A 12,149-nucleotide genomic window follows, 5' to 3' on the forward strand; every position below is an offset into this window, starting at 1 on the left:
GACCCCGCCACTCCCCAGTTAATCCGCTTATTTCTCACACAGCGGAGGAACGTCGGGCTGAGCAAGCAGGGTGTGGGCGGCGAGGAGCCCGGGACCTTGCGGGGTCGAAGGGAGCCCGCCGGCTCCAAAACCCCATACAAAGGGTCTAGACCCTTATTTTTCCAATCTCTGATAAACAACCAACCTGCTCACTCTCACCTCCCGGTGCAGACGCCGCAGTGCCAACCTGGGCCCCGACTGACACTGCGAGAAGGAAAAAGCGCCAAATCGCCCTCACCAGGAGAGAGGGCAAGGCGAGCGCGCAGCACCCCAGCCGCCCGCCCTTCCAGCGCGTTCTGCCGTCCGACGCCACACGCAGGGGGGGTGCAGGCACGGCGGCGCGAGGGCAGCCGGGGGCGCGTGCGCGCAGAACGGCGGGGGATGGGCAGCGCCGCACGCCGGCAGGTGGGCGCGTCCTCTCGCGCGCGTGCGCGCGCCGCGCCTTCTCCCTCACGTTCCCCGCGCGCCGCGTCCCCTCCCCGCCGGGAGCGCGCGCCCCCCGCCCTCGCGCCGGGTTCCTCTCAGTCTCTCAGAGCCGCACGCGCCGCGGAGCTCCTGCCACGGCCGTCGCGTCGGCCGCGGCTCTCTAGCCCGGCGGCTCAGTCTCAGCCTCGGCGCCGCGTCCCAGGCTTCCTCCCCACCTCCGCCACACCCCTTCCCTTTCCCGCCCTTCTCCCCAACCCAGTCCTCCGAGAGAGTCTGGATACGAAGCAGGCGGGATTAAGAAGGGGCTTGGAAAAATGGAGGTGCCGCGCCTGGATCGTGCCCTCAACAGCCCCACCAGCCCCTGTGAGGAGGTGATCAAAAACCTCAGCCTGGAGGCCATTCAGCTGTGCGACCGGGACGGTAAGAGCGGCCGGGACCGTGAGGAGAGGGGCCGAGCCCGCGCCCAGGCGCCGCGGCCGCTCCGGCTCCGCTGACCCTGCCCGCCCGGGCGGCCGGGTCTTTTGTTGTCCCCTCTGTGCAAATAAATGCAGGTGGGGGCTCCCCTCCGCCCAACTTCCCTCCCCCAGACCCCAGAAACAAAAGGACCCCGGGGCTCTCGCGTTGGCGCGGAGAGTCGCCGTCGTCCGCGGCCGCGGTGCCCCCCGCCGTCCTCGCCCGTCTGGCCCGGGCCCGACCTGCCCGGCGAGGGCGCCGTTCCCGCCTGCGGCTCCTGCCCCGGACCAGGCGTTTCCGATCTTTGCCGCAGTCCTGATTTTTCTGGGTCTCCCGGTACCGAGGGGGAAATGCCCTCTGGATGTTTCTACCCCCGCCCCCGACACACACGCGCGCACACACACTACTTAGCATTCTCTGCCCAGAAACTTATCAGTTCCTTTCTCAACCTCCCGTCTTCACATCGCCCAAATTTGGAAGTCTTTTGATCCTCTCAAAATGGTATTGGGATGACAGTTTTTTCGGTGAAGGGGCAGGAAAAAAAAAAAAAAAAAAAAAAAAAGAGTGCATTTCAGCACCAAGGACAGCCACACGCTCCGTGGTTTGGGGCTGTGATTCAGAAACTGTCAAAAATCTGTAGAGGAAGTGGTCTAATATATCCGCTGTGATTCAGAATATGTGGCGAGTACTCACCCTTGTGTCTTGATATTATATGGCTTATTCTATTGTTAAAGTTGGCAGTCTCCTAAAGAAGGAGATTGATTGAACCCAGGTCTGAGCGTTAAAGAGAGAATCTAGGACTGTGTGCAATATGGGTAGTTAAAGAGCTTCTGTGTTAGTTGGAGTAGTTGGAGAGTCAGTGCCATTTCAGTGATGTGGGATAAAACTTCATTTGTAAAGCAGTCATCTGATCAGTAATTGATTGGCCAAATAATTGTGAAATTGGACATCTGACAGGAAAAACGATTTACATGTTGTCAAGATGACCCTGAACACTTTTGGTTATAAATGAAATTAATGTTTAACTGGATATGAAGACGATGATTTAAAAACATTTCTTAGCCAAGGTTACGTGGAGATACTAATATACTCACAATAAGGTCGTAAAATTTATCAGTATGTAATCCAAATAGAGAGCAGAGGTCTTGTTTCCAAAGTCATGTAAATGGTAATAACTTGGTTAGGCGTTGCTGTACAATACAGTTTAGATCAACCGAACACTGAATTTCTATTTATTAATAAATTTAGGACATAGAAGAATTGCTCTTTGAAGCCAAAGCCACTTTAAATAATTTCTGAAACAGGTGTAGTATGGATAAATAAATACTCGTGCAAAATAAAATAAACTCTGCTTGTATTTCCTTTATCCGTAGACAATTTTGTTCACCATAGTAATAGGCGCACATATTTATGATATCTAAAAACATTCATCATTTTGGTATTCCGTATATAAGCTTTCATTGTTAGACTATAAAGATTATTTTTAATATACCTCATAGGAAGTCTTGTGGGTTTTAGTTTATACTTTCGTGAAATGACTTTTTGTAATGTGACTGTTGTAAATATTTTGATTTTCCTAGATCGGTTTGACAGAAAACCCAGAATCTAATACAAGTAGATTTCATTTTTATTTACTTCAGTGTTTTATCAAAAGCTCATTACTGTAATTATTGGAAATAGGCAATTCATGGTTGCTCCTCAGAACCCAATATTCTTAATACTTAAAATTGCATTTGCCACATGTTTCAAAAATATTAGGGAAAATGAAGGGTCTTTTTCTTTTCTATGAAGTTTACAGAGTTAATAATGTAGAGCACAAAAATTAATGCTTCATTTACTATGTTCTCTTCTCCTAGAGTATGCTATTTTATTTTGGTAATATTTTTTAGTGGTTTCAGTTCACATTATGAATCCTTCAAAAGGAGCAAATTATGTAACATTTAATTTGAGGGGGTGTGCTGGCAGTATCTATGAAAATTACTACTTACTTGCAGACTTTTAGTTGATTCAACATAAATTAATTAAATAGGGTTTCGGTTTATAAAATAGCTTATACCAACAAATACAAAGAGCTAACTCTTAAAAGATGTGTAAAAATTTGGAAATAGCTTGTGTAGAGAAGTTGTTAAATGCTTAACTCTTTATTTTGTGACTCTACGTGTCAATTCCAAAAATGTTAAGTTGGTTTCACAGGAATAATTTAGAAGAGGTAATATAGTTGTTTTTACAGAACAATTTCAAAATGTTACGTTTAGTTTCTCAACTAGACCTTATTTATCATAATTTTATACTGAGAAATTTTCAGTTAGATGCTATTTGCTCCCTTTGCTTTCTTCCTTTCACTTCCTCTTGGATCTCATTATTTTGCTTCTGTAAATATATAACATAGAAAGATTAGGATGTGGCAGAAGATCTGTTATGTGCTTAAGTACATAATAAGTGCTATATTTTCATAATTTTATGATCATAGAACTACATTTGTCTTGTTTGCTCGTTACTTTTCTCACGTTATTTTACTCCACTATTAATCAGGTGTTGGGAAAAAAATGAGACCAACATTAATTCCTTGGAAGTGGAATAAAATAGAATAGGAGAAACTGTAATATGATTGTTAAATATACATTTCCTTTTACTCTCTCCACTTATAGATGTTTTTAGTTTTATGGTGTTTTACAGATTGCATCAACTAAAAGCTGTAGCTGTTGATGCAAGTAACTGCATGTCTTGTTTCCTTGGCTCTCCTCTTTTATGTTTTTTTTTCTGTCTGTTGCTTGCCTATATTCTTGTAAATTAATCTGTTTCCTTTATTAGCAACAATTCACAGTGTTTCTTTTTTTTTGTAGTTTCTCAAAGTATTTGATAATCCCTGACGAATATGGAACAGAGTCCAATGGTCATATAATTGGACCTTTTAAATAAGCAAGAGGTACACACACACATTATCTCATGTGTGCTTTTATCCTAGGCATGTGTGCTTTGGTTCCTAGTACATGGTCCCTGCCTAGATGTTACTTGTAGTTCAAAATGAGGATTCTGGATAGACTTCTGTTAGGAAGCCTCTGAAGATATGCTGTAGATCTAATAGTTTCTATAATCTCTACTGCAAGTAGAAGAGTGTTTCTGTTCCTTCATCTCTGCTGTGCTGAAGTATTCTCAAGTTGCATATATGATGTGCTTTAATTGTAGCTTTTCAAAAAAGTTGAAGGATAAAAATTTCTCCTCTGGAATCATTAATAATATGGGAACCCATTTCCAGTTTGTTTCTTCACATATGTACTTCAGACCCTAACTGATCTGTGAGGAGACAAAATGACCCCCAACCCCACACATGGAATTCTATATTACTTCTACTTCTTTTCATCTTTTTTATCTTGCGTATAAATATATTGAAGGTTTCTTTTCTTGCTGAAAAGGAAGGCCTTATCTATGTGTTGCTTAACCTGCATCCAAGTTCCCTGCCCTCTTGTTGTAATAGTGAGGAAGGAAATACAATATTAATTTGTTGTAGAGCACTTAAATCCACTTCCAGCGCTTCCAAGTTTTAACAAGTATTATTTCCATGATTAGGGCATTTTATGACTGCCTAGATACAGTTTATGGAGTTTATGATGCTAATCAGCAAGGGAACGCATTTTAAAGAAATTGCACAGACAGAAGCTAACAGATTTCCCTCTTTTTGTCTCTAACAATGGTTTTGTGGAGGAAAAGAAAAAAGGTTTTCTCTTTTTTACACATTTAAAAAGATAAATTGCTTCAAATTCAGACTTTATCATATCTATTTAAATTATAAATAAGTTGAGACTTCCTTCTTTATGCTTATTGACATATGAATTAAACAAATTTTAACTTTGGAAACATAAAGTAACACAGAAATGCTTAGTAACACAGTGCTGTATTAGATAATCCTTAAAGATATTTTCTGAAACAGACATCTAGGAGGAGTACCCCTAACTATTACCTTTAATAGTACAATAATGTAAGGTAGTTATTGTTCAGTCTCACTGACATGCATATAGCATATTGGTAATACCATTTTAGAATCAGACAGACCTCTGACACAATATTGACTTGATAGATTATGTTGTTACCTTAGGCAAATTACTTAACTTTTCTTAGTATCAAGCTTTCTCATGTAAAATGGGTACAATCATATCAATCCTGTAGGATTGTGAAAATAATTAAATGAAGTATTGCTTATATAGCATTTCTCACAATTCTTGACAAAAAGTACGGAATAATAATTATTATTGTAAATGGAATATTATTCTCCACATACCTTCTTGAGTTGAACTTTTTTTTGACCAATGTTTAGATCTTTGCTGTTTTTCATTTCAGTTGTTTTTTTGCTTAGCAAATCCATCTTTTGTCACTTCAGCATCATGAGTAGTCAGTAGAAACTAAATTTAAAAGAACTGAATTTTAAAAGAACAGTAAATTTTAAAATCACAGTTACAGTGCTCTATTCATTGCTTGTGGTTTTCTGAATCAGTAGTATCCTTGTCAGCCTTAATCCTAAAAGCTCTTTTTAGCTTCTACTTCAAACCTACTATTTGCTGCATTTCATGTTCCTTATGACCTTGATACCTGCTTTGGGTAGGTATTTACATCAGAGCCCTTCTCTCTTCTTGATTTAACATTTTTTTCTTTATGATCTTTTTTCTAAGGATAGATCCATACTAGCATATGTGACCTCTCAATTAATTTCTTTGACCCAAATATGACTATAGAGATGCTGTAAACTTTTATTAGTATGAAACAAAACAAAAACAAAATTAAGCCAAAGGAAACAAACAAAAATCTTGAAAACCATCAGATCATGTTAAACCAATTCATATTCTTGGTAGGGAGTCTACTTCATTCCCAGAGAAGACTAGGAAGTTATTAGAGTAAGTCACATCAAAGGATATGTGACCAGACTCCCTCCAGTGGTAGAATGACTGATGTGTCATAAGTAGTAACACGGGCAACTTGCTTTGTTGCCTAGGTAAGCCAGTCAGAAATTCCCTCTATAGAACCCTATCTAGACAACTTTCAAGTCACTTGGCTTATGACTACTGATATTGCCCCGGCATTTAGGCCCAGTCTTGATTTTTCCTTTAAGTTATGTGTGTATAGTTTCCTGATTACTTTTATGTTTTATCCTGGGCTTTGGTAATAACAGCAGCTGCATCAGTTACTGCAGTAAGTATAATCTTTCTAGTTTCTGATTTTCCTTCTCTGCCCTTAGTAGATGAATAATTTAAGCTTTGCCTCTTTCTTTGGTTTGTTTTCAATTTCTGTTAAATTTCTCTGTAAGAATCTTTTGATTGTTTATTAATTATTTAGATTTTGTTTTTAGTACTCCAAAGCATTTGCCTCATTCTTTAACTGTTTAATATAAAATATTTTATTTTTACTAGACAGTAGACTGTCTTATTAAGCAGGCTATATTTTATACACATACATTTGAGAAGTAAAATCAGTATTTGGGAAAGACTTCTAGCAGAAGTGTATGGAAGAGTTGAGTCTTAGTAGGAGAACTAGATAGCAGCATCAGCACGTTCTCTCTATGGAAGGATAGTGAGTGGCAAAAGAAATCCAAGAATAATTACCAAGAATTTGTGATTAATTGAATTTTCAAATAAAATGGAAAATGATCAGGAGTAACTTTAGGAGTTTAATTGTGGGAAATCATAAGACTCATTGACAGGAAAGAAAAAAAAGGAGAAAGGAAATAATACTTAGACATCATGATGACAGTCTTTTACATCTCACATTTTAGGTCTCATTAGACATCCAAATATGGCCTAAACCCTTTCCAGGGGCACTTCCCTCTCTCACAGAAATCGTGTTACTTTGATTTTCTTGAAAAATAGTGTCTCATCTTCTGTAAGTCTACGTGTTGGTGAATCTCTCAGTCTTTAAAATTTTAAAAGCTGATAATAAATGGAAACAAGAATGACAGTTTTTGAGCATCTACTATGTGATAGGTTCTTAATGATTTCATTTTAGAGTTAAATCTGTGATGTAGAATAGGGATCAGCAAGTTACAGTCCTTGGGCCAAATCCGAAAATCTGCTGCCAGGTTTTGTAAGTAAAATTTTATTGGAACACGGCCATGCCCATTAGTTTATACATAGTCTGTGGTTACTTTCTTGCTACAATGGCAGAGTGGAGTAGCCATGACAGCAGACCACATAGCCCACAAACCTTAAAATACTTATTATCTGGTCCTTTATGGAAAAAGTTTGCTAACTCCTTATGTACAGATTGAGAAAATAAATTAATCTCTCTTGATAGGAATAAAAATATTGAAGAAGAGTTTCTGAAAAAAATTGTATCATCATTTTGTTTTTATATATTACCAGAGTTTTGATATTATGTGGGTCAGGCAGAGAGCTGGAGAAAGCTGAAAAACCTTACCAGGCAATAGGCCAGCTCTGTGTGGAGTCAGTTAAAGCTGGGTAGCTGTCTGTGCCATTGTGTCTGATGGGCAGTGAGACAAAGAAGTCCTAATTTTAGCTTGAAATCTAGTCTTCATATAAATAACTTTAGAAAGAAATGCTAGTTGTGCATGAGTATTTCCAGGTATGCTTACACTTCTATTAATAGATAATGTTTTAAAGTGTCCAAGATGATGATGTGAACTTTGAGAAATATGGACAGTTATATCAGTAAATATTACAGGAATTTGTATATATAACGTATTCTTCCTTTAAAACAAATTCTCATTGAAGAAGAGTTAAAGTCTTGCTCATCTTCTATCTTCCATAGCCTAATGTACTGTTTCTCAATCTATCTGTATGTTTTTTGCAATATGTAATTTATCACTGACTGATACTTTATAAAAAAAGTAATAAAAATGAATTATTAGAAAAATGAAATTTAAAAGATCCAGAAAGATTCAACAGAAATAAAAATCAGTAAAATTCCTATGAAGTTTCTAAAAGCTTAATTCTAATTTTTATATTTATCTCATCACAGATTAGTAAATAGTTTGCAGGCCACACTTGAGTATACTAACTAGAGGACAGTTTCATTTTATTCTTATTCAATGATTAATTTTTAGGTACTAAACTTAACTAGTTAATATTCTCACTTTGTTTCTTTTTGTTCTTTTACTTGCTGGTATTTTTACTATTTATTTGTACATGTATTCCAACTTTAGAAGAATAGGAAAAAAAAAGAATCCAAGAATGAATATAACTTGGATCCTACATTTAAAGGATTCGCTGGCATTTAGGTAGACAATATATTTAAATAGATAAATATAATATGTGATAAGTACTATAATAGAGTATAGAAAAGAAAGTGGTTAATTTTGTCTTGAGTCTCTCAGATGGCTTCACAGAGGGAAGCAACATTTTTTTCTGGGTATTAAAAGTAAAATAAAAATTTACCAGGAGAAGTGAGATAAGGGCGTTTCCGGCAGAGCTAAGGACATATATAAAGGCATAAAATCATGTATGTTCTAGGAATATATAGCATTTGGTATTGCTGAAGATAAGAAGTGATCTTTGTGCAAAAAGAAGCTGAAAGCTAGGGCTACCTAGATTATGCCATGATTAGGAGTTGGATTTATTTATTCTGAAATCTTGTTAGTAGATTACAAACTTTCTAATTTGTAGAGACTCTAAAAAAAAACCACACCAGCATTTTGCAGAACTCTAAAAAATAAAAGTAGCATTTTATTAGTGTACATTTATCCTGTAATTTTAAACTTGTAGAGTTTTTTTTTTTAAGATTTTATTTTTTACTTTTTCTCCCCAAAGCCCCCCAGTACACAGTTGTATATTCTTCGTTGTGGGTCCTTGTAGTTGTGGCATGTGGGACGCCGCCTCAGCGTGGTTTGATGAACAATGCCATGTCCGCCCCCAGGATTCGAACCAAGGAAACACTGGGCAGCCTGCAGCAGAGCGCCGCGAACTTAACCACTCAGCCACGGGGCCAGCCCCTGTAGTGTTTTTTAAATAAAGTCAATCAAAGGGTATAATGAGAAGTTAAAATTAGCAGTTATGGGGGCTGGCCCCGTGGCCGAGTGGTTAAGTTCGCAGGCTACGCTGCTGGCGGCCCAGTGTTTCGTTGGTTCGAATCCTGGGCGCGGACATGGCACTGCTCATCAGGTCACGCTGAGGCAGCGTCCCACATACCACAACTAGAAGAATCCACAACGAAGAATATACAACTATGTACCGGGGGGCTTTGGGGAGAAAAGGAAATAATAAAATCTTTTTAAAAAAAAAAAAATTAGCAGTTATGCTTGACAGTTGCTGTTTTATATATAGAGACTCAAATCCACTTTTTTTCTGTATTTTATTTTTATTGCATTGTGCCTAGGAAATTCCGGTTCATACAGATAATTAGTGGCGCATGGTAGTTTTTAAACTCATTTTGCCTTCTCAGGAAACTCTTCAAATAAATTGATCCAGACTTAAAGAGAAATGGTAAGATTTTCTTTTTCCAAAGTTGAGTCGAAGAGTAAGTGTTCCTTTTGGAGTGAGGTGGTACAACTGATTCATCAGTCAGTTCATTTTTTCCTTGTTCTGTGTGAAAATAATGTATCTTGTAATATCATGAGATATTCATTGATAACATTAAAAAGTACGCTCAAACCTTTGTTAAAATTTCAGAACACTTGAATTTATTTTACTTGCCTGATAAATCTTAACTCTAAGGGTCAATTTCATTACTGACAATTTATCTGCATTTATAAGCTTGGTAACATCATGACTATTTTGTCAGATTGAATTTCTTCAGCTTATTAAAGAGCTGGATAATCAAATTAGTTTGCCCCTTATTTATATTTGAAAGATGTTTATCAAAAGGGTTTTTAATTTATAAAGTATTTCTTTTTTCTTTTGAAATATTTATTTCTTGCTTCAGGACACCTACCTAAGTTTGGTATGAAAAATCAATTTTGAAATTTTCTATCCATAACATTACAGTTAGCTTAGAAAAAAAAAACCCTTCAATTTAATCAATAGTCTACATGTGATTATCCAAAACTATTTTGAAATATCTTAATATCCAATCCTTTTTAGTAAACAATTACTATTCAATGAAAGCTGTCAACAGCCTTTATGGGAGCTACCACTCCTGAGATTTTTTAATTTTGTCTATTTCCCTTAATATATTTGTCCGAACATTTCTGACAGTTTAGTTGTATATTAAAAACTGATTTAGACATTAAAATTTTCTTTTCCATTGTATGTTGTTTTACCATCCTTGGATTTACCTGTTTGAAAAACTTCTGCAAAAGTAAATGGAGAGATCTGCTACATTCATATTCTCATCCAGTTAAATTGGAAAGATTTTACATAATCCAAACATTTGAATTAATCAAGTATATGTGGTGAATAGTTTTGTATTCTCTGCATTTTCAGATATGTACCAATGCTTTGTTTCAATTTTTTGTTAACAGTTTACTAATTTAACATATTTATTGCAACGTCAGAAATGCAGGATTTAATAAACTGTTTTTCCAGTTGTGTATGCTTTTGTTCTTGGTGACATGGTGACTTTGTTCTGAGCACTTTCTAATTGCCAGATTTATGCTAACTTCAGGCACAGTTTTTTTTTTTCCCAAAATTATGGAATTTGTTAGGGACCATATCATTATTTGCAAAGTCTTGTTGTACGAAACCCAGTGAACTTCAGTTTTTATCACTGCAATGTAAATTCTACTGACAGATGACTGTCATTGAAATTTAGCATTGTATTTACCTTTAATGAAAGCTTCTAGCACATTTATTTCATTTTGAATATAGTTGCCAGTGTGGTCAATATTAGCTGAAAAATCAACTGGTACTAATTAATAGTAAGACTTTGAGATATCTTGAGCCAAATCAGTGTCAATACATCCATGTTAACATCCATTTAACATTCCTGCTTTTAAATAGGGATCCATTTCTAGTTTTATAGGTAATTGTTTCATTACCTATACTAAAAAAAGTATAACTCTATACCAAACTTAGAATAACTTCATCACAAATATAATTAGAGAAGTACACAAAACTCATAGTAAGCCCTTCTCTTTAATTTGTTCTGATGAGCTGAGGCCCAAACAAATGCACCTGAGCCTTGTCTGTAACTAATTGAACACTGCATGCAAGTACATAATATGTGTTTGTAAAATTTTACAAATACTTACTGACTTGAGTTAAAAAAACAAACAAACATGAAACGTGACCAGAACCATAACTTTTTTATACATTGTGCCATTTTGTGCACTGAGGTAGCAGGCTAAGTTTTATTTTGATGTTTATACAAAACCACATAATACTTATAGCACAATTTAATGTATGCTATTTGTATTACAGTTTTAAAAATAGTTTAAAAATAATTAGAAGGGAAGTTAAATGATAATGTTTGCTGAACCCCTATTAAGGGATCATTAGATCTCTGTATTAAAAAAATTAAATTGTTAGTCAGAACCAATTTAAATCATTGGCTCTCAAAATTTATCACCTGGAGGGCTTGTTGAAACACACATTGCTGGACCCTACCTTTAGAGTTTCTGATTCATTAGATCTGGGTCAGAGCCCAAGAATTTGCATTTCTAACAAATTTCCAGGTGATGCTGATGTTGGTGATACTGAGACCACACTTGGACAACCACTGCTCTAGGTAGCATGACCAAAGAAGTTCTTAGGTAAGGAAGAGATATTACGTATTTGGTTTTAAGAAATAGTACCCCAGCATCCATTTGTGGAATGAACTGGGACAATGAGCTCAGGAGTTTAACCACTTATAAGGCAATTAGAGATAATAGGACTGTTATGACAAGGTAGATGAAAAATTAGGAGTGGAATTGAACATTTATGAAGTAAAAATCTGTTGACTTCATGATTAAAGTAGAAGTGTGAGATATGAAAAAGAAGTTGGTGATAGCTAAATTTGCTAGATTGGGAAACACCAATAAATAAAGTAGTCGTTGGTTGGAGGGAAGTGAAGCAGTAGCCTTGACAACCAACTATTAAAATCTTTTCTGGGTGACGTCAGCATCATGGCAGAGTGAACTTGCCCAGGACTCTCTCACGTCCAACATACAATGAAAAGGGGCATCCATACTCCGAGGACACCCTAACACAGCACAAAAACGTCAGAGAGACACACAGCCACACAATGGAGGACAGAGAGGCTGGAGCCCCCTTCAGAGGAGCTGGAATGGGGTGCAAGAGAACTTTGCTCCTTCCCCTAAAGACTGCGATTGCAACCACAGGAGGATCCATGAGGAAAGGAGAAGCGGGAGG

General features: G+C 37.4%; 1 protein-coding gene across 12 annotated transcripts in view; it reads left to right on the forward strand.

Annotated features, from left to right (window-relative positions):
- The first annotated feature begins 327 nt into the window (after positions 1–327).
- PHYHIPL (phytanoyl-CoA 2-hydroxylase interacting protein like) overlaps positions 328–12,149 on the forward strand; it is a 65,360-nt gene continuing 53,538 nt past the window's right edge. For 5 of the 12 annotated variants that reach the window (XM_070611673.1, XM_070611682.1, XM_070611645.1 and 2 more), the window contains exons 1-2: positions 5,927–6,099; positions 11,471–11,548. Coding sequence is in view for 1 of the 12 variants with exons in the window: in XM_008525190.2 (XP_008523412.1) it covers positions 780–885 (106 nt within the window). In the remaining 11 variants the exon portion in view is untranslated. Of the gene's footprint in view, positions 886–5,827; positions 6,100–11,470; positions 11,549–12,149 lie in introns of those variants that run through there. The other 7 variants (XM_008525190.2, XM_070611693.1, XM_070611647.1 and 4 more) reach the window with 7 other exon arrangements.

This window comes from Equus przewalskii, chromosome 1 (genome assembly GCF_037783145.1).
Source record: "Equus przewalskii isolate Varuska chromosome 1, EquPr2, whole genome shotgun sequence".
Lineage (NCBI taxonomy): Eukaryota > Metazoa > Chordata > Mammalia > Perissodactyla > Equidae > Equus > Equus przewalskii.